Consider the following 27,998-nt stretch of genomic DNA (forward strand, 5'->3'; position numbering starts at 1 on the left):
AAAAAACGATTTTGAACAAAGAAATAAAAGCATTTCCACAAACCTTTGCGATGTTATTCATCAGCAAATCTATGTCTTGGATGGAGAAATCTCAAAAACACGAACGTTATTCTGTCGATGGTCCGAACAATGGCGGGTGTGCCCTACTTATTAGTCAACACCAAGTTTTACCAAATTGCATCCGTTAATTCCAGAATACTTTTGAAAGACTTGTATTGTAATCTTGTTTTTTATTATTTATATAATAATATTTTTGTTTCAAACGCTTTGATTCTAAGCTATGATAGTTTGCGAACCATTTTTTGCGAAAATAGTACAGTACAGAACGCGGGTTGTAATAAAATGCGAAATGGACTCCATTTCGCGAAATGAACTTACCGCCTACGAAATGGACATTTGTTTGTTTAACCATAATGAGTAATATTATTTTTATTAATTTATGTTTAACATATGACATAAAACTACAGATTGAACCAATTAATATTTTGTCCCAGGTTAAACATATGATATAAAACAGAATCTTTATATTTGAAAGACCATGTATAATACACTGAACTATGTGGTATTATTATACGATTGTATTCTTAAATAATGAAAAAAAATATTACCAAAATTATTCAAATAGTAATTTTATGTCATATATCACTTGTTTGTTATTAAAAATGATATTAAAAAGTACACTTAAACCAAAATTTAAGAAACAAATGTCCATTTCGTAGTCGAAAAGTTCATTTCGCGAAATGGAGTCCATTTCGCATTCTATTACTACCGCCTTTTTAAGGCCACATAGTTATTGAGTTATCGACGTAAAAAATCAGCGGTGGCATAAAATGCTATTCAATAAATTGCTAAATATATACAATAAATACTTTCATTTCCCTTCGGTTGACTTATATATGTGAACTTTTCAGCATCTCTGCTACAAAATTACACCTTATTTATATTCAATTTATTGTACATAGGTACATGGACACAAACTTTTCTTTGGCCTAATGCGTAATAATACTGATGTTTTTTTACCGTACACGTTTAAGATTATGTTCCATTGATGTAAGCTAACATTGAATATCATCATTTCAAGTTTTTTTGAACATCAGCTTTTTCTTCAAGTCATCCACGTTTGAAAGTATACATATAGTTCTGCTGCACTACTTTCTTGGTCGCATTAACTACTTATTTTCTATTGAGCTTAAACAGAATTCAATTAGGTGTTGTTCGTTCTTTTTCAATATAGGCAGACCGATACTATAGAAAGGAAATTTTTTTTTGAAAAAATTTCCTTCCAAAAATCAGCTGAAGATTTGTGTTTGAAATTAACATTAAAGATCAAATTAGGATATTTCCCCAGCAGCGCCTTCTAGTAGTTAAATGTTGTTTATTGTTTTTTTATTATTTACTGAATAAATATAATTTTATATATTTGTATATACTATTTACAATTATTATACCCCCAAAAACGAAGTTTGGGGGGGTATATAGGAGTCACTCGGTGGTCGGTCGGTCGGTCGGTCGGTCGGTCCAGACGTCCGTTGCATTTTCCTTGTCCGGAGCATAACTTGAAAACTAATAGTTGGAATTCAATATAACTACATACAATGGTCAAGCACATTGAGAGGAAGTGCAGTGCACAAGAACCATAACTCTATCTTGACTAATTACAGAGTTATTGCCCTTTGTTACTTTTCCTTGTCCGGGGCATAACTTGAAAACTACTGGTTGGAATTCAAAAACAACTTCATACAATTGTCAAACACAATAAGGGGAAGTGCAGTGCACAAGAACCATAACTCTATCTAAAGTAATTACAGAGTTATTGCCCTTTGTTGCTTTTCCATTGCTTTTTTTTTTGTCCGTTGCATTTTCCTTGTCCGGAGCATAACTTGAAGACTAATTGTTGGAATTCAATATAACTACATACAATGGTCAAGCACATTGAGAGGAAGTGCAGTGCGTAAGAAACATAACTCTATCTTGACTAATTATAGAGTTATTGCCCTTTGTTACTTTTCCTTGTCCGTTGCATAACTTGAAAACTACTTGTTGGAATTCAAAACAACTTCATACAATTGTCAAACACAATAAGGGGAAGTGCAGTGCACAAGAACCATAACTCTATCCAAAGTAATTACAGAGTTATTGCCCTTTGTTGCTTTTCCATTGCCTTCTTTTTTTGTCCGGACCATAACTTGAAGACTAATGGTTGGAATTCAATATAACGACATACAATGGTCAAGCACATTGAGAGGAAGTGCAGTGCATAAGAACCATAACTCTATCTAAAGTAATTACAGAGTTATTGCCCTTTATTACTTTTCCATTGCTTTCTTTTGTCCGGACCATAACTTCAAGACTAATTGTTGGAATTCATTATAACTTCATACAATGGTCCAGCACATTGAGAGGAAGTGCAGTGCACAAGAACCATAACTCCATCTTGATTTATTACAGAGTTACTGCCCTTTGTTTCTTTTCCTTGTCCAGAGCATAACTTTAAAACTACTGATTGGAATTCAAAACAACTTCATACAATGGTCAAGCACAATAAGGGGAAGTGCAGTGCACAAGAACCATAACTCCATCTTGACTAATTACAGAGTTATTGCCCTTTGTTTCTTTTCCATTGCTTTCTTTTGTCCGGACCATAACTTGAAGACTTATTGTTGGAATTCATTATAACTTCATACAATGGTCAAGCACATTGAGAGGAAGTGCTGTGCATATGAACCATAACTCCATCTTGACTTATTACAGAGTTACTGCCCTTTGTTACTTTTCCTTGTCCACAGCATGACTTGAAAACTACTGGTTGGAATTCAAAACAACTTCATACAATGGTCAAGCACAATAAGGGGAAGTGCAGTGCACAAGAACCATAACTCCATCTTGACTAATTACAGAGTTATTGCCCTTTGTTACTTTTCCTTGTCCAGAGCATAACTTGAAAACTGCTGTTTGGAATTCAGTACAACTTCATACAGTTGTCAAGGACATTAAAAGGAAGTGCAGTGCACAAGAGCCATAACTTCATTTTGACAAAATACAGAGTTACTGCCCTTTGATACTTTTCCTTGTCCGGAGCATAACTTAAAACGTACTGGTTGGAATTCAAAACAACTTCATACAATGGTCAAGCACAATAAGAGGAAGTGCAGTGCACAAGAACTATAACTCTATCTTCAGTATTTATAGACTTATTGCCCTTTGTTCTTTTTCTTTGTCTTTCTGGACTTATTACACAGTAATTCAATTAAACTTCATCAATGGCCAACCACATTCAAAGGAAATGCAACATATATGATCAACAATTATCTTTAATTGCCCACAACCATAACTCTATGTTTCAATTCTTTTACAAGGTAATTCTGTTACTAGTAACATCCTCATTTCCGAAGCAGACTTGTGGGGGTATTAATCACATTTAGTGATAGTTCTAGTTAAATTTAATGCATAGAAAGACTAAAACTGATGGTGATGTAGTCAAAATTATCTCTCAAATTCTATGAATTATGAAAAATTGAATAACATAAATTTTGAGCATGACTGTGATTGTAATGCTGATTCTTGATCCTTCTTGAATACTTGGTCAAATAAATACCACAACTTTGCTTAAATGATTTAATTTGTCTTGCACAGTAAATTGTCGTGGCACACATCATAGGTTGCCAAAGATCTTTTGTCTTGTATGACATTTATTTCAAAGGTATGGCATATTGGGTGTCCAAGGCTGAGTGGTGAAAGTTGTTGACTTCAAACCATTTGCCCCTCACCGCTGTGGGTTAAAATCCTGACAGGGACTTTGAATTCTTTCATGTGAGGAAGCTATCCAGCTAGCTTACTTATGTCGCTGGTTCTACTCAGGTGCCCATTCTGGCCTGATGTAATCCGTAATATATATATGTATAAAATGATCACAAACAAAATTTGTATATTTTTAGGCAAACAGATTTATTAATAGATTCCATGAAGAAAGAAGAACAAAATTAAGGTATGTACCACTACTTTTTTGTCAGTGATATAGTACACAGAAAAAGCATGCATGTTTAAGAAATACCTACTTGTATATGTCTTCCAACAAAAGTACTGCCATTTTCAGCTAAACAAATTCATACGTCCGGGTCAAATATTTCTATTCCTTACTTAGTATTGCTGGAGTCTTTACAACAACAATGGTTATTGACATTATATTCATACACTTATTCATAAGGAAAAACAAAAGCTGAATGAGAAAAGTACATGTATGGTTATTACAATTTACAGCATAGATCAAATTATGATATAATGTTTGTTTAATATGAAATATTATACAAATTGTAAGTGGAGTAAACTGTTTTCTACTTGTTGGATACAGGAGAAATGATAGCATGAAATGTTTATTATTATACACAAAACTTTTTCATGACAGATATGTAGGCATACATGTGACATCCCGGCGGGATTTAAAAAAATCCCGATATTTCAACACTGATCCCGATTCCCGATATTACAACTTGAATTCCCGATATTTAAAAAAAAATCAACATAAAAAAAAATCAAACACAGCACCTGTATCTAAAATGTAAACCGTGCCTCCGGGCATTGATTGTTATCTGTCCATATCCTAAATTATAGCGGATTAAATGTTGAGTCCCTAATTGACAGCAAGGTGACGTAATAAACAGTTCCAATACCCAAAGTTATTCTCACGTGTTTAACTTATCACGTGTCGTGTGTCAGTCAATTGACCTCTTTTTAGGTATTACACGCTACGTCATCAACACTACCCTGTAAATTTACAAGTATGAATTCGGCTCAACCTTTGATTTTCTTTGATTAGTGCCGCACTGATAAAGATAAAAGGTGAGCAGAATCATTTAAAGGGAATCATTCAAAACCTGTTTCAGATGTTTTTTTAACCTATTTTTAGTGAGTGGGTAATTTTTTGTTTTGTTTAGGAATTACACAATCATCGAGGCAAACAGGTGGATTTAATTAACGGAATGATTCTTGCATTTATTTTGAGTCTTCTACTTATGTTCTTCTACTTATGTTACGTTATTTAACTGTCATAGTCTTATGTTCATGAATAGTTGTTGCACATTTTCAAATAGCTTGTGTTTAATTATTGAAAGACTGAAAAGAAATATAATTCTTCAAACTGAAAATAATGAAATGTGAAAGTGTCACTGTTTTAGAAATAGCCTGTATGACTACACTTATTTATTTATCTATTTATTTATTTTTTTGGTGAAATAAATTAAAATTGATCAACAAAAAAATCATAAAAAGTATAATCATTAAAGGATATTGAGGGTAATATAGATTCTTTGAACCAAATGTGCCAAACACGCATTGAAATTCAAGTCGATAAAAAAATCCAGTTTTGAGCCTCAAAATCCAGCTGAAAATCCAGATTTGGCCCATTTCATTTGTCACATGTATGTGTAGGTAAAAGTATGATTTTGTACAATGTGAATTTAAAATGTCTTTGACACATGAAGTATGAAAACTGACATTTAAAACACTATGCAAATTTCAGACTTTAACACGACAGATAAAGTACAATGTATATCATTATATGAAAAAGAAAAAGTAAACGTTTGATCAAGAAATGAAATGACATGTAAAAAAGCATGAAATGATTTTGGCGATATTAAATTTCAAGGTAATGAAAATATGAAGTTGTATTAACAAATAACTTGCTGAAATCAACCTGGTTTTCCATAATAGTTTTCACTTTCACCTTTGATCTGCTGAAGTTGTGCAATAGAATTATCCTGCTTTGAATTTTGGAACAGTCCATTAGAAGTTTAAAGAATTTCAATTTTGAAATGACAGTATATCGCTTGTTCAGGCTACATAGACATGCACTCTGGCTTAAATCTATACTGATGGCAAAGTCTGATGATATTTGGTACAACTGGTTAAAAGTTAAAAGTATTGTCCATAGATTCTTGTTCACCCTTCCAAAGAGTGATATTCTAAACTGTTTCATTTTGAAAATTTTGGCTTGCATTGTGAAAAAGATAGAATCATGTGAAAGGTATCATGTTGTCTTGTCTCTATCTTGGGGTAAAAACTTAATGGCTTTTCGTATAATGCAGATTTTTTGTTCATGCTGTATAGATTTCCGCTTTTTTTTGCAGACTTTTTGTGTGCACTAAATCTACAATATTTTCTAGTGTTTTATTCATAGCTTTCAAAAACTATCATATTGTGGAGGAAAACCAGAAACTCAGAAATGATTCAGATTTGATCTTTTTCCATACTTTACACTACACTGGAGGTTTTAATTTTATGGTCCATTGATGACATGGAAATTTATCTCTCCAGTTATCTTCATTAATAATTCCAGTTATGTCTTATGAATATTATACACAGATGTCAAGTATCAAGGTCATTAGAGATATGACATTATTTTGACCTTTGGTAAATGCCAAAATATATACACTTTTTCTAAAAATTTTATTTATATTGTCTTATTTTTGCTTTATGTCTCACACGGGTATATTACTGGCATTAACTCTCTGTTGTGTTTTTGTTGTTAATTACGGTAGTAAAAAAACAAGCCATCATTTTACAGTGTGTAGAGGACGGCAAAATATGTCAGGAAAACACCAGCTATCTGAAAAATACAATGTTTTATTAATGCATATCATTATCCCTTTGTGAAAAAGGTATATAAAAACCCATGTCAAATGTTATGAAAACAGTAGTTCAAGATTTACATTACTTCCAATAACGTAGATTAAAATGAATGGCTTCAAATGTTATTGTGAAAATTTCTTTAGTTATATGCTTCAAGTTAAGGCTAAAGATTTATTATAAGTTAATTTAGGTCATGAGAAGAATTTATTGGGGTTCTACCAAGGTGGCATCTTGTGTCTGAAATATTGTATGGAGGGGCTACAAGGGGTGTTCTTACACTGTTAAAATATATCCTTAGCAGAAGCTTTGTCAAATTAAAGGAAAAATTCTACAATACTATATTAGAATTGAATGACAGAGTTGTACATTTTAAACCAGTTTATATATTCTAATGATAAAGGTACATTAAGTCATGTTATAAATAGGTCACCATAAACTTACTGTCAGTATGAATTCCTTTGTTATGATGAGTAGTCCACATGTTGAAAATCCAACTTGGGTACCAGTCAACTTTGACAGGAACAGGTTCAGCTGAAATGGGAACCAGTAAAATATATGTTCACTAAATTAAGTTTATACTGCAAGGCATAGATAAAACAATATTTAGGAATAAATATTATAAAGTATAGCTTAGTAAATAAGCTATATCTAGTTCATTCAGAGTAAGTCAGGATAATGATAATCAGTAATTAATAACCCTTGATTTCCTGTTTGCTTTGTAGGTGAAAGCTTAATATATACATACATATATATATTTATCTTTTCTATCTTACATTTAACTTACATATGCAGTCAAATCTTAGAATAATTACCATTGAATTAATATTTGTCACTTAATTGCCAGCATGTTAGTTTCTTTTTATGAATTTTGTACTTTGTCACTGCTAAAAGTTAAAATTCTTACTCTGGATTATTACTTGTGTGATAGCTACAATGTATTTGGATGGCTTAAAGGAAGTTGTTGTTGATGTGACTTAAACAGCCAACATCTAAGGCACCTCCCCCCACCTAAAAAAAGAGAGCAAAATTGCAGTCTGTCATCAAGTACCACATGATTTTCCTCGACTTGTCTGTTAAAACAGGTGTGTTGTTATGGAAACTGTGTATATTCATATATTTTACCTGTGCTAGTTTCTCCACAGTGATGTCCTGCACATTGATGTAGTAGATACTATCTAGTGGGGCATGGGCCTGAAATGAAGATCTTTAGTTATTGATTATACCATATAAGACAAGATAATGCCTGGAAAGAAAGTAACTTTAATTTTTCAGCCATACATTTAAACAGTTTACAAGCAAAGTGTAAGCTTAATATTAAACCCTTGGCTTGCTGGAATGAAATGTGAATAGCCTTTGAAACCAGTATAGAGCCAGGCAAGCCTGTACATAATTATGTGAAATCTGACCAGGTTCTATACTGTTGGCTGACTAACTTTCAAAATTAATAATGGACAGTTCCAAAATAGAAAATTGTACTAGCCCATTTAATAGATTCAGCAGGTTAATTTCAAACCATTGCCAATGTTAAATAAACTGTCATGCTTTTGATTTAGAACTAGAGATTTTCAAATGGAGTCAGAATGCCGCAATCAGCAATATAAAGTCTGCATAGGCTCACTCAGGCTAGATTTAATGTTTGTGATATATGGAAGTTATTATCCCACTTCCATTCAGAAAGTAGAATTGTTTAAAAATTGTAGGATTTTAATATCTTTGCTTGCTGTAAAAGTCTGATCAGAGTATGTTCAAAAGTGATTATCAATAAGATTTTTAAAGTTCATTAATTTTGTTTTGTAACAGTTTTGTTGTTTGGAAACCTTAGCCAATTAGTTATTAAATATAAGGTCTTTGACTTCATTGCACTTCCCTCTTTGCTGTGGGTTTGGATCCTGTCATGGGCTTTAAACTCTTTCATGTTAAGAAGCTATCTTGCTAGCTTACAGAATGTCTGTGGCTCTACTCAGGTAACTGCTTGTGTCTAAAATAATGCACAGTAAAGCTTGAAAGTAGCCTTATGACCATTACAGTGACAGTGTGATTTAAAACCTAACCACAGATTGTGATAATCAATCTACAACAATTGAAGATGAAACTATTGATTTATAAATTTGTTTGATTTAGTCACACATTTATATTATGGTAGGTGGTAGATATATTTATAGCGAATGTAATGAACATAATTATATCTATTGATTAATTGATTTTAAGTATTATGTTTATTGACCTGAATTAGAATATGAATTTACGTTCTTTTAAGCTGAAAATTAATTCAATGGATTCCAAAGGGAACATTCATGCTTTAAATAGTAACAAAAAAGTTTGAACGAGAATAAGAATTGTGTTATTTCTTTACAATTCTTTGATATGTTTGTAATATCGAATTCTATTGTATTATTCACAATGGAAAAAACTAGAATATCTTACGGCTTCATGAACAAGTGCAGCAAAGACTGACACAATAACAACGATTGCCATGCTTAGAAAGAGCCAGAATGTGTAAGCCATGATTGCTATCAGCCCTAAACTGCCATCATTTACATGTAACAACACATATAGAGTGAATAGACCAAGCGTAATGTTCCAGAAGCACAGATTTCCAAGCAAGTACTGGAAGTCCTTATCAAAGTCCTTGACAATTTTGCAGAGGTCCGTGTAGAATTCACGTATCTTCTGAATAGTTTGCGGCAGACGGCACGCATCTTGGCACATTTTCTTATGTAGATATTCGTTAAAGCCTCGAAAACAGCGTGTAAGCAAAGAGAATATGACCACCATGTAGAGTGCTGGTATATTTGCCTGGAAGCCGCAAGCTGCTATTAGTATCATTTGAAGGAAGCAAGTAAACGGCGTGTTCTCAAAAGGTGTCGTCATCATCGCAGTATTTCCACTACCTAGAATGCCAGTTAATTGTAAAGCACTGAACAATAGTAGTATAGTAATGAATCCTGCACCAGCACAACACAGAAAAATCTGCCTCTTTCTGAAACTGTCTCGGTCAAATTTTATCCCTAATTTTTCCATTTGCGGCCCAATAGTTGTGTTCCAAAAGCGAAAGGTGCGTTCTTGGTTTCCGAAAGAAGAATGGTTCATACGAAGTGTCAGGAGGAACATGAACAAGCAAGAAACATTCCATGTCAATACAATACCGTGTCCAAAGAAATCCTTATCAGATATGTAGAAAAAACCGGAAATTGTCTTTGCCGTGAAAGCAAGAATTGCCACAAGGATGAGAATCCGGTAGATGGTTATGAGAATGCCATATTTTTTACGCTTACACGGATTATAATTTCCACTAATTGTCATGGCTAAGAGAACATGTTTAAGACATGTTTTCTCTATGTTGAATGTAGTTTTTTCATTTTCAGCGTTATCTCCATTATTTTCAGCAGGAACAACTTTGTTCTCATAAAGATCATCCATAATATCAGGTGGTTGCACTTTTTCCATTTTTTTATCCTAGATAAAATGTTTGCAGTAGTCACTTTTTATGGTACATGTATTTACATTTTGTATGTGATAAATGCACTCATTTGTAGCTAGGACTAGGTTGTAAACAATCAATAATTTAATATCCTTTTTTCCGTAGAATAATTTTGAATCTGATTAGAACACTAGCATTTTCATAGCACTGCGCCAGCATTTACTATTAGAATTGCATCGTTACAACTTGCTTAAATGCATTGTTCTATAGATAGAAACATTCCTATAGTTATTTATGCTCCCCCTATGTTTAGAGCTTGAACAGTATCTATTTCTATTGAATGGAATCTGCATAATTTATCATTTTGTATAAACAAGTTTTTTTGTAGCATTCACTGATTAACTGATAGCATATCTGAAACTTTTCTACTTTTCACAATACATATGATTACAACTGAGCGTTTAATCACTCATCTGGGATCCATAAGTAAGAGACATTTCTATTGGTGTGATGTCCCTCCGGAAATGAATTGTATGAGAAGCTTTCGTGGCATGTGCCTGTAAGCTGTGTAAAATTTGTTGACCGATTCTAGAATAAATTGATTTTTTAAGTGCAGGTCTAGAATTGCTTTGTTTAGTTTAATTACTTGCCATTAAAAAATATTTGATTTGAGACTTGTTTTCAGACAACTGTGCCAGGTATTCCATTGTTTATTATCGATATGTCAACATATTTTGTCTATAAAACATTATAGTTTTAAAATCAAGTTTTTTATTGACAGACTAAATGGGTTTTTGGGTTTTCATAATGGTTCATTGGATGGCTGAAACAATGCAAGGTTCTTAAATATATGAGTCAGATATAAATCATATCACACTGATACTGAGTGAAATAAAGAATCTTGGGTCCATTTTTGGCCGGGTTGCACAGGTGCAAACCCGGGTTATAGTATGGTGAATATCAGGCGTTTGGTGGACGGGCGGGTAAATTTTTTTCGTAACATTACTATTTACAGCATCATGATACTTGGTATAGAAATGCAACCTGGCCTTTTCTGTCTTTGACCCATTTTTGTGTCGCCTCTACGGAGTAGTGGCGACATATAGGGATCACTTCTCCGTCGTCTGTCTGTCCGTCTGTCCGTCCGTCCGTCACAAAACTTGTCCGGACTACTCCTCATAAACTACTGGTGCAATTTCATCCAAACTTTACAGGAATGATCAGTATCAAGTCTAGTTGTGCATATTGTCAGGATTTTCCGGTTCAATGATTTTTGTCAGAGTTATGGCCCTTTAATAATTTTTAATTTTAAAGTTTGTCCGGACTACTTCTCTTATACCACTAATGCAATTTCAATGAAACTTTACAGGATTGACCTGTAGCTAAAGTCCTTGCGCATATTGCACGGGTTTTCCGGTTGAATGATTTTTGGCCGAGTTATGGCCCTTTGATAAAAAGGTTTCTTTTTCTGTGTGTTGCCAGATACACAAAAGCTTGTCCGGACTACTCCTCATAAACTACTGGTGCAATTTCATCCAAACTTTACAGGAATGATCAGTTCCAAGTCTAGTTGTGCATATTGTCAGCATTTTCCGGTTCAATGATTTTTGTTTGAGTTATGGCCCTTTAATAATTTTTATTTTTAAAGTTTGTCCAGACTACTTCTCTTATACCACTTATGCAATTTCAATGAAACTTTACAGGATTGATCTGTAGCTCAAGTCCTTGCGCATATTGCACGGGTTTTCCGGTTGAATGATTTTTGGCCGAGTTATGGCCCTTTGATAAAAAGGTGTTTTTTTCTGTGTGTTGCCAGATACGCAAAAGCTTGTCCGGACTACTCCTCATAAACTACTGGTGCAATTTTATCCAAATTTTACAGGAATGATCAGTACAAAGTGGTTAGTCTAGTTGTGCACTGTCCGTCTGTCTGTCCTTCTGTCACAAAATTTGTCCCAACATGAAATTGGCCATCATGAGGCGACACATGTGATTACTGATCGCTCTTGTTCTGTACAAAATCTGCTGTGGTCATATTATTATTTTAACAATAGTTTTGGTCCCAAATTCACTTTGCTTATATTAATCATGGTCATGTAAATACATAATTAAGTAAAGAAGGAGATGCTTGTTTTATTTTGAAAAGCAAAGTAAAGTGGAACACACAACATATAAAAAAATATCATGAGGTCATTTTTATTAGTGTTATTTGGCACCAATTTTAGCAAGTCCGTTTTAGAGAAAATGATGAGCTAATATAATCACTGTAGCATCATTTTCATTGGTCGTTGTGCAAAATTTTTATGTTGTCATCCAAATCATCACAGAATAAAACATACCAAGCCGAAGACTTGGACTATTTTAGGTCAATAGAGATAAAATTGTCCTTCAGAGTTATTTAGATACACTGTGCTGGAACGGACTATAGAGCAGATATGTCAGTAATGTCAGTGTATCATTCCCTCGTTAATGTACAGGTGATATTCTGCCATCATTATTACTGCTAATTGCTTAAAAGAATTCTCTAAGAAAATGTATCATTTGCAAAGAAATGTATACTCACCACTTCATGAAGAAGGGCCGCATGCAGTATGGATATAGTCGCATTGAACATGCACGCCAAAAACCAAATGATAAACAAGATGAGAAGGGCGTTATCTAACGAGGTTCGCATAATTTGGTAGAGGATAAATATACACAAACCTACATTAAAAACAACACTTGTCCCAAAATACCACTTCACCTCTTTATCGAGGAGTCCAACTAGGTTGCACAGATGTAAATGCAGACGGCGACCTTTTTCAAAGTTCTCGAAACTTTCTAGATTTCCGTTTTCACAAATTGACACAAGATACTGATTCGTAGCAAGATATGCTTCTTTCACAAACATGGAAATAATAACGATAAAAGCCATTGGCATCATCCAGACAAATGTTTCAAGGCCAAAGACAGCTAACCCTATTGTAAGCAGACTATTATTATTTTCAAATGGAGCAACGTAAATGTTGATATGGGACATTTTCACCTGAACATATGCACCAATTATGTTTACAAAAACCGAAACAAAACAAAGTACTAAGGCAACTGTTGAACGTCTTTTCATTTTTGTCTCTGGATACTGAATACAGAGTTGGTCAAGGAGCGGCACAATTTGTTGCTTCCAAGAATCAAATGCTTTTTCATTATGTCCGTATCTTCGGCTTGTGGTTTTAACAAATATCAGAAATGTAAGTAAATTGTAAAGAAGCCAGATAACATATTGTACATAGATTTTGGTGTGTCCAGATGACGAGTAGAAACAAGCTACCACTACCCTGCAGACGGACAGACAAAGTACGGCAAAGATCAATAACCTGTAACTTGTAGACAAAACAGATTTCACAGAACATCTTTTCTCTATCTTTGCACATGCTTTTTGTCTAATGTCTTTGAAATGGTAACATCCAGCTAATGCTAGTCCATACAATACCGGTTTTAGAATCTGCTTCATATGGAATCTATGGTTTCTATCAGTCGAGGCATCCATTCTTTCCTTTAGATGACCATTATCCTTTTGGATTTCTCTCACATTCATACTTTTATCCATTGCCAAATGAATATGATAGAAAAAATTTGGTCACACTTTCTTTATTTGACAACAATTTCCAATTTCTTATGCTTTTGTAATAATTAATTTCTACAAAAATAATATGTCACTGATTATCGCTCTGTTATAGTAATAAAACTAAGTAACTCTCTATTAATGAAAGAATATAATTGAATAAAATCATTGAAGGGTAAAAATATGAAAGCTTTTTAAGAATTGTATTACAGTAAATCAAATAAAAAGCTTTTAATGAGAATAAAAGGGGAAATAATGGTCTAACTAATAAGACAATGTAGAGTTTTTGCTATTATTTCATTAAATTTGTGAGTTTTTGATGGACAATAGCCATTAATGGTCAGGAAGTGTATGATTTATAGGTCTTTTAATAAGTTGGATTACTGTGTAATTTGAATGTCCATTGAATTCTTGACAATGTCAATTGGAAGAGAATTGTGGAATTGAATTATAGCAAGAATTTATTAAACAAAATGGATGTTTTTAAAAAGTGAGGAATTGTTTTTTTGACCTTGATCCAGATAGTGGCCACTGACTTCATCATTCTACCCATGTGTGTAGTGCAGACCAAGGTCAGCTGGTACGTAGGTTACACCTTATCAGTGAATGAAAGTCTGCACTGTTAGCTATTCAGTTGGTCTATATTTTGCAATATTTTTTAAATTTTTCCCTACAATTATGATCAATGGTTTTGTACTGATTGAAAGATGGATCAGTCCATATAAGATATTTAGTGGGGTAAAGGTTAAATATTGACCGTTACAGCGTTTTCTTTCTCTACTTTTGGAATGGTGCCGGTACCAGACTGATTGTGGAAAAATGCATTATTCTGACTTTAATTGGGAATTTTTTTTTATGTATTTTTTCAGCTATAAATAAGATTAGTCATCATGAATAAAGATAGCTAACAGCTTCCACTCTCCAGGTAGAACTATTGAATGGTGATTTATCTGAATATGTTGGATTTAAATGATTTCAGAGAAATCACTTGGCCTTGTGGGAATTTTGAACAGTCATTTTGGGAATTTAAAACATAATAATCTTCTGGTTTGTTTTTTTTTGTAGCATTCTCCACAAAAAAAAATAATTCTTTTGTCTGCTCATTTATTATGAACAAGAGAAAAAGCCAAAATTTGTGAACACTTTTGTTAGGATAAGTTATTTCTGTTCTAGACTATGTTTGATACGATTGTTTTGAGCGATATTATTGTTTTCTGCAGACTGAAATTGTTTCTCAATTGATTCTTTTGAATTATATTTAAATTTTTAAATGGAGGTTTTGCCACCACAGGGATTAGTCAATAAACTAATAGGATTATATAGATAATGTAGTTACAAACCTTGAAAAGTTTGACGTCATAATCAAGGAAGCAAGATATTGCCTCAGTGTGCATTATGTTTTAATACAAATACAAATTCCAATACCCATGGCCTTTACAATTAGATAGTGCAAATGCAACAAAAAGAACAGCTGGAATCCACAATTTCAGTTTTATAACTGGGTATTCGATACCAAGTTCTTCAAATTCTGGCTCAATTTGCTCCTCCCAGAATTTAAAGACATGCGCGAAGTGTCCAAATTTGGCACTCGAAGTTTTCATGCAGAACAACTCTAGGTACAGAATGTAAACACACCAAGCAAGAAATAATCCGTTTGAATCAAAATTGTCTTTTGGTAGGTAGAAAAAACTTACTATAAATTTAATAATAAACAGTGATACTGACAGAAAATAGCAAATCCTGTTTGCGACCAGCATGGATCCAGACCAGCCTGGGCATCCATGCAGTCTGATCAGGATCCATGCTGTTTGCTATCAGTTTCTCTACTTGTAATAGGGTTGGTAAGCGAACAGCATGGATCCTGATCAGACTGCGCGGATTCGCTGGCTGATCTGGATCCATGCTGGTCGCAAACGCACTATGTTGGTTTTGTTATGGCGCGGCTCAACATTATGTGACATTAATGTTGCTTGGTAACCATTGAATCCATGGAATTATTTAAGTTCAAATATTCTGCTTTTTTCCCCTTCTGAAAATCCACTTTTGTATCAAGTAAATTTATTTGAGTTAGATTAACGCTTTGATAAAAAAGAATCACAAAAGTGATTTTTTGAAAAAATTTAAAACATGTTCTGGAATAGTGATAAACCTAGGAATAAACAAATGATTGTGTCCTTAGGGTATTATTGGATTGGCACGAGTGGGTGATAACAATATGATATTTAGCAATCAATTGAAAAGATTGTAGATTAACGAGGCAGTTCAATTGATAGATGTCAAAACAAACTTTTAATGTGAATTTTGTTTTATTTTAAAAGCAATTAATTTCATTCTGACTAAATATTTTATTCATTTATTTGAAATGTTGCATTTTATTTGTCTCTGACAGATGGTTCAGGGTGCGTGAGCAAAAATGACATTTGTTACTTCTTCCGGCGAACTATTTGATAATGTTTCTTCAAAAATTTGATTAAAGTCTATATTGCTTGTACTGATGATCCTAAGGAAAAGACTATTGACATGAACAGAGGCAAAATTAGAATGATGTTTGATGAATATTTTTCACATAAATGCTTCATTATCAACTGTGGTCAGACACATTTCCAGAGTACATTGTAACTTCCGAATTCCGGAACTTCTGAAATCCGGAAACTTCTAAAAACCGAACAATTTTTTCGGTCCCGATTTTCCCCCTTCTATTTTCTATTAATATAATACTTCTGAATTCCGGAACTTCTAAATTCTGAATTCCGGACGATATTTTCGTAAAATTAGAGTCAAATCAATGCAATTTTACCTCCAAAATCCGGAAATATCTAAAGGTGTGAAATACATTGTAAATCGAGAATGTTTACCCTGCAGGAAGATTTAATCTCCCTGTCAATTGTTTAATTGTTTACTAATTAGCGGTGATCGTGTAATTGGACACGCGTTAAAATCACAAACTGTAAAATGGCATGTTTGAAGTGATGCGGTCAATTAAAGTAATTTACGGCGGTCAGTTAATTTAATGTGTTTATTAGCGGATTAAATGACAATTAATTGGGACAAATTTGTGTGCACCAAAAGTCTTTAGGGATTTTATTGCATTTGATGTACTAATTAATTAACTAGCATCGGACAATATGCAAGTTAAATTAAGTGTTAAATATCAATGTTTTCTTTTCCTTCACATCTTTATCTTGATTAAAAGACTATTATATACAGAACAGAACAAAACATATCTTTTATTCACCCAGGTACAAGAAGATATCATATCGTACAACATGGGGTTATTACGAAATTTACATGAACACAAAATAATACAGTATCCGGTCAATGAGTATTACAATGGTACAAAATCATAAGAAAAAGAGAAAGAGATATATATATGATATAACAGTAATGGCCACATTTTCCTTGACATTTAGTGACATGTAATGTCTTAGTCTTGTCCACATTATCCGAAACCTCTGAATTCCGGAAACCTCTGAAATCCGAACTTTTTGACAAGACCCATGGGTGTTCGGTTTTCAGAAGTTACACTGTAATAGTTAAGTGATCTTTTGAACATGCTACATACTCACTAATATACATCCATGTTGTTTTCATACCAATGATTATAAGTACAACATTATCTGGACTAGATATTTTGTTGTATTTTAAGTGTTGTAAATATCTTCTCATTTATTGAGAGATCCGGATGGAGGGAGATGTCAACCTGTATAAAACCTTTCGTTATGAATTTTTCCAAAAGAACATCGAAACACATGTATTGTTCGTAAGAATTTGACTAAAAGGCAAATATGATAAATCAATAAAATACTTACAGCATCGTGAACCAATGCGGCATGTATTGCTGGAAGTCCGATGCTTATTAGTCCAATGATTAACCAGTATAAAAACATTGAAATATCAAATACTGTCATAGTTTTCTTTATGATCTGGTAAAGTGTGAATATACTGAGGCCAATGTTACAAGTAAAAATAATAGCAAAGAACCAGCCAAGGTCCTGATCAAGGTCACTCACAAGCTTGCACAGATTCAAATGCAGCAGACGATATTTTTGAAAATTTCCCGCCATTTTGCATCCATTTTGTTTGAAAAGTTTATCTTTGTGTTCATGCAAGGAATAAAAAGCTTGTTGAATGAGTTTAGTAAAACTGGTGACAAAAGCGATGTTGATAAGCCAAACAAGAAAGGCTACTGTCATAAGCGTGATAAATGCTGTAATTGTGTAAGGATTAGTTTCGAACGGTGCCGTGTAGAAAAAACCTCCTGCTACTTTAATCAGAACCCCAATCCCAGCATCGTTGAAGAGAGTCATAATAAATGTAGCCGTTAGTATTGCAATGACCCGGTTTCTAAGTTTTCGAGCAGGGTATGTGATATTGAGGTCTTCAAACTCGGGCACAATCTTTTGATCCCAGAATAGAAACACTTTTTCGTAACATCCAAACTTGGAGCTTGTTGCCTTCATATTGTAAACTTGCAAACAAACAAGGTATATGCTACATAACAGGCATAATCCGTTGAATTGGAAAAGTTCAGAAGGTATGTAAAAAAAACTTACTGCAAATTTTGTGACGAGAAGCAAAAGTGATATGAAAATGCAAACTCTGTATAATTTGGAAAATGCACATTTGTACATGCTCACCTTTGCTCCATCATTGTTAATGTCAAAAAAATTGTAACCTCCACTAATTGCCATACCATATAACAAAGGTTTCAACATTTTCTTCAAGCTCTTTTCACTTGAATTCTGTGAAATTTTCTGCACTTTATGATCCTTTACATCAGATGATTCCATACTCAATATGTTATAAAAATCCATTTTCATCATCAATTGAATCTTAAATGATCTAAATATTAATTCTGTTTTTTCTGAGAACTTGCTTTTTGTTTAATGTTTGCTTATTCTTTCCCTTTATTAGATATTTGTCTTTATTGATGGATTTGTTTATGAGTTACCATACCTACAATTTCACGTGTTGTAGTTCCAAAAATTCTGATTTATTGAGGTTCAATATCTGTTTTAATTACAACTTAACAATTAAGATTAAAAAAATCCAGTTTCACAAAACGTTACTGCCAGTTATATTTACCCTGCAAAAACAGGCTTCTTTAAAAGATAAGAAATGTTCAATTGCCTGTTTAATATCAATCAATAAACCACTCACAGTTCAGTTATTGTATAGATACCTGTTGTGACACTAGCAGTGATTGTGCTTTACCTATATATACCCATCAGCTTTATAGCGAATCCGAAACCTGCATGTCTTTGTTAAAGTGAATTGGTCTACATTATGGGCATATTTTTCACAAGAATTCCAAATATTGGTAAAAACCATAGAAATGTATCATTTTGATATTCTTATTATATATTTCTTGGAAGAGAGTCAGTATAGACATGTATATGATGAATAATGATATTTTATCCCAGAACAATTTATTATCTGCAATATTAAGATACATTTTATTGGGCCTTATGTATGATACACTTATCAACAACGTTTCTTTATGATTATTTTGTGGTTTGTTAAGACAATCATATGAACATATTAGCCGCGCCATGACAAAACCAACATAGTGTATGGATCCAGACCAGCCTGCGCATCTGCGCAATCTCAGATTAAGATCCATGCTGTGCGCTGTCAGTTTCTCAACTTGTAATAGGGTTTGTTAGCGACCAGCAAGGATCCTGATCAGATTGCGCAAATGCGAGGTTGGTTTGGATCCATGCTGGTCGCAAACGCACTAAGTTGGTTTTGTCATGGCGCGGGTCAATTAATTATTTATTGTATAACAGACTTTCCATTTATTGACCTATTCACTTTAAGTGATAATTTTTAGTTACTCAGATTTGGATCCCGGTTGAAGTTATAAGAATAATGTAAATTTATCCTTGTACACTTGCATATCAGAAAAGTATTAGTTAACCTCTCTGAACAATAATTAGTTGTTATTATTGGACTCGTTTTTCATTTGTCATCACTTTGGCGTTATGTGAATGTTTTCAATGTCCTGACTTGAAAAAATTGTCAATCCAGTATATATTATTTGATTATGAGAAAAAATTAGGAAAGGTTCAAGTTAAAACCCTGATCATTTGGTGTGCATATCATAATGTTCAGTTATAGTGATTTGTTATAGTGTTATGCCCTGTTTATACATTTTAACTACTAATATTTTGTCCAGACTATTCCTCATCAACCACTATTAATATTTTAAAAAAAAGAGAATTCATTACCAACAAAAAGCAACATATTCTAGTTTATTGATTTTTGGGAGTGTTTTAACTTTTGTTGCCTTTTTATCATTGACATCCTTTGTCCAAAACACAAATCCAAAGCTATTCATGGCATTTTGTTGAAAACATTGTCAATGATAGTACCGTATATTGATTTAAGGTAGATTGGCAGTGTGCAAGAACCATAACTCTGTCTAACTTGCTCTATAAATAGATCACTTACATTGTAACTGTTCCATCCCACACAGTACTCTCCTCTGTTACTTATGGCTCTCCTTTGTTACTTATGGGAGAATACATAGTTTCTAATGATCATACCTTTGTTCCAAATTCTGTTAATGTGTTAATTATGCTTTTAATCTTTTCATCAACATTCTCTTTATTGTTATCACTGGTGATATTGTCTTTTAAAAGATAATGAGCTTTTCAAAAGCTTTTACATTCTAGTAATAAAATTGTCACCTTAGTGCAGTAACAGGTTAACTCCTATTAAATTGTATAAGGAGTTAACCCATTATTGCACTAAGGTGGTGATATATAGAACATTTTGTTAGACTGTCATAAAGTTGAACAAATCAATGTCAGAACAATTGAATGTATACAAAATGTTATGATAATATTTGATAATTAAATGAAAATTTTAAAGAATTCACACAATAAAGACAAAAGTTGACAGAGGACTCATTAACCATTGGAATTAATGTTTAGTGAAGTTATCAATATGTATTGGGAGGCTGATTAATATATTATACTGTATTTGAATATTGTAATTGTGTCTATGTCTGTTTGTATTTAGCGTTATCTGAATTATGAACACAGTGGTAAAGCGGCCTTACTTGCACTGTATAATTATGGTCTATATCAGTGTTTTGTTTGTTCTTAGACACTCCAGGCTCATTTAAAACAGTTTTCAAATCGCAAAAATTTGCCCCAAATTTGGATATTGTTTGGGCAACTAAAAATATCCCATTTGCGAGTCTCAGGGCCAGATCCTTTGTGTGATTGGGCAGCTGATATTGAGCAGTTTGATTTTGAAATTTTCTTAAATTACCATTTATGATGAATAATATCTTAAATGGACTTGTCCATTTTTATAAAAAATCATTCATCATTTTAGAGATATTTTAAGAAAAATAAGTGAATGTCAAAAAGAATATTGAAGGCCATGATCAGATATGGCACAGATTAATGCCTGTTCATATTGGCTTGCACTGGATGCATAGAATCAATTGCCCCCAACAGGCTATGGGTAGATGGGCAGGTAAAAATTTAAAGCAGTGTCAAAGACAAGGTATATAAAAGTGGAAAATTTCAAAGTTCAGTAAGAAATAACCAGACCAGCCTGTACTTGCAGGCATTTTGACAGGCTTTATGCTGTTGGCTGACCAACTCAAAATTTTCACATTGATATTCAAAAAATTAAAAATAAACAGTTCTAAATATAGAAGCTGGACAAGTCCATTTAAGAAATCAGCCGGTTAAGAGTTAATTAAAAAAACAAGTTTGATTATAAACATACTTACAGCATCATTTACGTATGCAGCATATATGGCTGGAGCTCCGATACCTGCCAGTCCAGTTAAACACCAGAAGACAAACATTGCAATTTCAAATGGTACCGTAATTATTTTTATGATCTGGTAAAGAGTAAATACACTGAGTCCAATATTGAAAATGAAAATAATGGCATAGAACCAGCCTAAGTCCTCATCAAGGTCGCTCACAAGCTTGCATAAATTCAGATGCAGCAGACGAAATTTTTGAAAATTTCCCGCCATTTTACAGCCATTTTGTTTGCAAACTTTGGTTTTGTATTTGTTCAACGACTTAAATGCTTCTTGAATTAGTTTTGTGAAGCAAATAATGAAAGCAATAGGTGCTATCCAAGCAAGTGTTGCAGCTGTCATGCAGATGAAAAATGCAGCCAGTGTGGCGGAATTCGTCTCAAATGGTGCCGTGTACAAATAGCCACCGATTAATGATATCTGAACTCCAAGTGCAGAGATGTTGAGCAGCACTAGTACAATAGTAATAATCAAAATGATGATTACGCCTTTTCTCAATTTTACTGACGGATATTCGATACCGAGTTCTTCAAAGTCTGGAACAATTTTCTGATTCCAGAATTGAAAAACCTTCTCATAGTGTCCAAATCTGGAACTTGTTGCCTTCAAGTTATAAATATGTATGCAAATGATATAAATATTCCATACAGCACATAAACTGATGAAGTGGAAATAACCAGCCGGCAGGTAGAAAAAGCATGCGATATATTTTGCAGCTCCTGCCACCACCAGTGTTATCATAACTAGTCTATATACTTTAGAAAACACAGATTTGGTGTAACTTACTTGTTCTCTGTCATTGTTTATATCGCTAAAATTGTAACATCCGGCAATCGCCAGTATATACAACATAGGTCTTATAATGTATTTTAAACTTTTAACTCTGCTTTCATTGTACTCAGACCATGCTTTTTGACTGTCTTGCCTTTCCATTTCAAATCGTTCTACTTTTGTCTTCTTTTCCATCTTCATTATTAATTCCTTCATTTATTCTGAAATGAAAAATCCTTTTGGCCGACAATATCCTTCACTGATTGAGGGTTTTTTCTCAACTAAATTGTCTCTCAGCAGCATTTATTCACTTCGTAAATGTTTTGTTTATTTTGAAGAATCAATTTGATCATTCATCCTTTTATGATTATCGCTTGCACTCTGAGGACAGGCAGGTTTTTTTTGTAACAAGATCATCTAGGACATATTTATGTGATATGATCTTTTTTTTTGTTTATGGTCAGTCAATAAATCTATGTGTCAGAGATTCATCAGACTCCCACTGGCAGCAGGCTTTCATAGAGGGTATTTATCATGTTTTTATGAACATATCATCTAGTATAGGAATTGAAACATCAGTGGTAATGATTATGTGGAGCTGATGAAATAAGTCAATGTTTGCTTTGAACCTTTTAAGTGCTGATGTTCTATTTCTTTGCTTGTTTACCGTGGCTTAATTCCATGTCAATCAATGTGATACTTGATGGTTTATCAGTGAAAAATATGATTTATATATATCACTTTAGTAATTACCAATCCTTTTGAAATTCACTGTTCTTCCATCAGATAGTATAATAGTATAAATTTAAGTATATTTGTTTGTTTTAATATTTGTAATGAATATAGAATTCATTTAAGTTCGAAACAGATTTTTTAAAATTTCAATATTTACTTTCTGCGAGACAAAATATTTTTGAATTTTTACTTTTGAGTAGAGTATGATAATAAAAAAATATTCTTCTATGCCAATTACATGTAATGCTTGATTTTGTTTTAGATAATTATGTTATTTCTTGTTTAATGCCTTTTAAGCAACGTAAACTTGGGTAAACTGTGAGACTTAACAAAAAAAATGTTTGTCACCATGTCTTGATGTCCTTGCGATGGAAATTATCTTAATGGACTTGTCCATCTTTCAGTCTGGACATTATATTCATTACTTTTAAGGAAACTTGAAAAATAATAAATAACTGAATAGTGAACATAGCAGACCATGATCAGACAGAGTCAATGTTCCAGCTTATCTTGTTCTGCAGTGACACATGGATAGAATTAGTTGTTTCTGAGGCTTAAATTAAGTTTTAAGAAAAGTAGGAATGCCAGTTGATAAAATGTTTCCTCTGACATAGATTTAAAAAAAGAAAAAATTAATTCTTATGTAAAAACTATTCATATTTAATAATAGCTAAAACTCTGTAATCCATATTCACATTATTAAATTATACCCAACAGTTCTTGAAATTCCATATAAGTCTCCCTTAAGCATTAGACATACATTAATATCTGGTTAAAATAATTTTTTGAGCAATTGTAAAATTGATAATCTATGTCTGGAGCTGAGATCATAATCAAATGTCTGTTAAATTTAATTGACTTTCTTTTGTTTGGTGAAAAGAGTGGAATTGAAAAGAGTTTTTCAGCCTGCTATTTGATCGAATGTATTGTTTACCGAGAAAGGTGATCTTTTTTGAAAGAAATTATTACAAATGCACTGGTGATCATTATAGGTCCAATTTTAGATTATCATACGACATAGCTGAATTTTCAGGAAAAGTTTCAAAATGTGTAGTGACCTAAGTGACTAAATAGCAAACACTGCACAGAAGTTCTCCTTATCATTGGGTATGCATGGCTAATGGTAAAAGCAGCATGCCTCAAGATTCATGCTAATTTTTAAGAAAATTTTGAAAATATATTATGCATTATGTGTGAAATATTGGCACGTGGAAAATGTATTAAAAAGTAAAATATTGTTAAGTGAACAAAGAAAGTAATTTATACATTGAAAACAGAACTTTCAATCCATGCAAACAGCACTTTCAATCCATGTAAATTACCAAATATAGTTCAAAATAATTATGCAACAAAAAAAAAAATAAATAAATAAATAGGTGGCACAGTAGGAATATGGTAAAAAATACTGCAAAATCAGACATTCAATGCATACAACACGTAAACCATTACTTGATGTGTGAATATTTTAACTTTTCTTAAAAGTGTAGTTGTTGATTTTCTTGAAATGGTTTGGATCATCTGGTGCCATGCAGCTTTAAATATTAGCTGTGTCACGACAAAACATAGTGCGTTTGCTACCAGCATGGATCCAGACCAGCCTGGTCGCAAACGCACTATGTTGGTTTTGTCATGACACAGCTCAATTATTAAGATTTTTATATGTTTGACTGGTAGAAATCAAACTATGCAGGCAATAGGGAGCAAATTCTCAAATATGTTTCTTTATGTTTGTATACTTCAAATGAATTTGAAAATGTCTAATTATTCGTGTACCAGAAATTGTTTTATATAAAATATGTTTTTGAAATATCTTTAAAAACTAAAATAACCTCAGTGTTTTAGAATAATGCAATAATCACAATAATAAAATTCATTAAATTCATTGGGGGACTGTCCATGGCCGACTGGTTAAGGTTGCTTAACTTCAAACCTTTTGCTCCTCACTGCTATGGTTGTGAATTCTTTGGATTCTTTTATATGAGAAAGCTATCCAGACAGACATAATTATAATAGAGGCTAAGATAGAGCGATGAATGCTTGACAATTCTATTTGAACTGCTCTACAGAACTACTACGTGTACTAATAGAATTTATCAAATTTGATGATCTCATTTTAATGTTTTCCTATTTAAATACAGTTATATTGGTTATGTATCCAGGGAATTATTATTGTTAATGGAACATGATCACTAGACAGTAATTACTCTACAGAATTGTTTAAATGCTAGAAGATTATTCTGTCTATAATTAAGAGAACTTGATAGTTTTGTGAGTAGGGAAATGGGATTGAGAAAAATCAATGTGTTTTAATGATTTTTATCTGAATAAATGAAAGCGAAATTAATAGTTTATATAAATAGAATGATTATGAAATGAGAAATTTCATTTAGTAATAGAAAGAAAAAAAAATAAGAAAAAATTAGCTCATGTGGAGTAGGAGAGACTGTAGCTGTTAAAATGTGTAATTTCTAAATTACTTAGTTTGTTCTAAATTATTTAGTTCATTGTTGACCTAATTTTTGTATTATTTATCAAGGAAGTAGCAACATTTAAATAAATAGTTAGGTAAAAACTATTCAAGACAGTTTATGGGAAGCAGACTGTAAAAAAAATTCAGATTTAGGCCTGTATGCCCAACTTTACTGATTACCTTTTAATTTTCATCTAGATATATCATGGATAGTTCCATATTTAGTGGATTGGATAAGCCCATTTAAAGGGTGTCTGTGGCCGAGTGGTTAAGGTCATTGACTTCAAACCACTTGCACATAACCACTGTGAGTTCAAAACCCAACAGGGACTTTGGACTCTTTCATGTGAGGAAGTTATCCAGCTAGCTTACTGAACATTGGTGGTTCTATTCAGGTGCCCGTTCGTGCCTGAAATAATGCACAGAAGGGCATCTTCGAAGTCTTCCTTCATCAGTAAAGCTGGAAAGGGGCCATATGACTTATACTATGTTGGTCATGGACATAAAACAGGGGAAAAACAAAAACAAAATAAAAACACAACACATTTAAGAAATTCAGCAGGTTAAAGGTAAAGTTGTTTTTTTTCAAAAGGTCAAATAATGTTACAATGGTCTTCTGGTGTTCTAGAACATCATATCCTGGGAAGGTTTAATGAAAAGAATAATATTTGAAATGCTCTAATTGTTTTCCAAAACAACTAAAATTGTTACTTGATTGGTTAAAGTATAAGTAAATTATCAATACAAATAAAAGTCTAGAACATGTTGATTATGAAGCGACATTGAAAAGGAATCCTAATACATTGTAGTAAATGAAAATGTCCCATTACTTTTAACATAAATATTGTTTGACAGACTCGCTAATGGTAGCTTTTCAAAATAATCTATAGAGAGATACAATTTCTTAATGGTGCTATTTTAATTGTTTTTTGTTTCAGTTATTATTTTTCTATATCTTTTACCATTTACAATGGAAGTAATTTATTTACAACAAAAACACTCATCTCTGTAGGCTACTTAAGTAGTCATTATGGTGGTCCCATCTGTTTTTAAAAAAAATTATAATAAGGTTTTTAATCATTAGCGTAGCAGACCCAAAAAGTTTGGCTATTTATTAAGCAGTAATTTTCTTAGTAGTTTAGTATCTTTAGATGAACCCGTAACCTGAACTAAATATTGTGCTTGAAAATCTGCATAAAAATAGGGAAACCTGTGAACAACTTCATCTTGTGAATTAACCTTTACCAAGCTTAATATCGAAAATGGACTTGTCCGTTTTTCAACTTTTAGGAAAGCATTCATCAGGTTTGGTTAAAATTTCAAAATATATATACTGAATGAGAAGTGAACAGTTCTTACTTTGGCCTGCACTGGTTGCATGAGTAAATTCAGTTGATGCCAGCAGGCTAATGTTACATATGTTCAGGTGAGCGATGCAGGGCCATTAAAGTCCTCTTGTTAGATTTTTTAAGTAATCATGTATGTATTTCTGTATTTTCAGTTTGATTTTGGACAATGAAAGATGGAAGCAGGCAGATGTACCAACAGAATTTCAAGACCTTGTCTATCATATATCTAACACAGGTATGAAGAAATATTTTATTTTAATCACCTTCCTTATTTTTTATGTAAAAAAAAAAACAAACAAAAAACGGTAACTTATTTCCGTATATTGCACATGTTTGATATGCAGATTGGCCTGGGTCTATACTAGTGGCAACGGCTAATGTCGCTTTTGGTTCCATTAGGCTATTTTGTTTGTTTGTTTCATCTAATTTTTACACTAGTATCAACATATTTCTTGGTCTTATATTGGCAATCAGTCCACAAAAAACTGGCTTTCCTGGAAAACTAACCAGTAATAACCAATTTCTACTAAATCCACATTATTTGACTTTCTGACTTATTGGTGATAGATAAAGACAATTAGACACACTGTCCAAGATCAGTTGTCATGATGAAATTTCATCTTGCCCAAGGATCAAACTGGTGGCCCCTCGATTACAAATTCAATGCTCTCCCTATTGAGCTAACTTCATTCATAAAGATCATTGCTTCACCTGTCCAGTATCAACGGAGGCTTAGACCATTACTCCATTTTCATTCTTTAAAAGTTGATAATTTACTGTGTCTTCTTTGTTTAAAGTTGAAAATTTTCTCTGTTTTCATTAAAGTTGATTATAATTCCATTTTTATTAGTTTAAGTTAATAATTTACACCATTTGCATTAAAAATGATAATTTACTGCGTTTTCTTTGTTTAAAGTTCATAATTTACTCCTTTTTCATTAATAGGTAAACGTTGATAATCATGTTTTGATTATTTTACAGGTCATTTATGTATTCCAGAAACCAAAATTGAGATAGGTATGTAAATATTTTTTGTTGGTTTTAGTCTATTTAAAGAGCATTTTAATCTATATGATGTTATTATACAGAGTTCTGCTTTAAATTAAGTGGATTTTTTATAGCGAATGTGACTTTCTCATTTAATGCATTTCTCGGATCAAGCCCATGCTTCCTTATATTTAAAAAAATACGGGAGGGGAGAACAGCATTGTTTCTTAATTCTTTTTTATCAC

The 27,998-nt window shown here is 32.7% G+C and overlaps 2 protein-coding genes across 3 annotated transcripts in view; one reads left to right on the top strand and one right to left on the bottom strand.

Annotated features, from left to right (window-relative positions):
- Positions 1-3,935: 3,935 nt before the first annotated feature.
- Positions 3,936-27,998, top strand: part of LOC132715251 (vacuolar protein sorting-associated protein 54-like) — a gene marked incomplete at its 5' end in the record, with an annotated part of 32,593 nt that continues 8,530 nt past the window's right edge. The window contains 3 exon segments of the mRNA XM_060698245.1: positions 3,936-3,985; positions 26,919-27,001; positions 27,748-27,783. Of these exon segments, the coding sequence (XP_060554228.1) occupies positions 3,936-3,985; positions 26,919-27,001; positions 27,748-27,783 (169 nt within the window).
- On the bottom strand, positions 5,423-22,655 carry LOC132715234 (uncharacterized). Of its 2 annotated transcripts, none has more exons than XM_060698229.1 (4): positions 21,400-22,655; positions 7,747-7,815; positions 7,066-7,155; positions 5,423-6,601 (listed from the first exon to the last, which is right to left on the bottom strand). In XM_060698229.1, exons 1-4 carry the CDS (start codon positions 22,426-22,428, stop codon positions 6,554-6,556), a joined length of 1,236 nt encoding a protein of 411 aa, XP_060554212.1. In that variant the 5' UTR covers positions 22,429-22,655; the 3' UTR covers positions 5,423-6,553. The 2 variants fall into 2 exon arrangements, with proteins under 2 accessions (XP_060554212.1, XP_060554219.1); XM_060698236.1 differs by lacking the exon at positions 21,400-22,655 and adding an exon at positions 9,049-10,592.

Source organism: Ruditapes philippinarum, unplaced genomic scaffold (assembly GCF_026571515.1).
Source record: "Ruditapes philippinarum isolate M1 unplaced genomic scaffold, ASM2657151v2 ctg852_1_1_1_1, whole genome shotgun sequence".
Classification (NCBI taxonomy): domain Eukaryota; kingdom Metazoa; phylum Mollusca; class Bivalvia; order Venerida; family Veneridae; genus Ruditapes; species Ruditapes philippinarum.

Bases quoted from the DNA above. Each gene is read 5' to 3' on its own strand.
- LOC132715234 (XM_060698229.1), bottom strand. From the start codon at position 22,428: ATGAAGGAATTAATAATGAAGATGGAAAAGAAGACAAAAGTAGAACGA. The intron at 7,816-21,399 runs GTAAGTATGTTT...TCTTCATTTCAG, and splicing joins CTGCATACGTAAATGATGCT to GCCCATGCCCCACTAGATAG. The intron at 7,156-7,746 runs GTAAAATATATG...TTCCCATTTCAG, and splicing joins CTGTGGAGAAACTAGCACAG to CTGAACCTGTTCCTGTCAAA.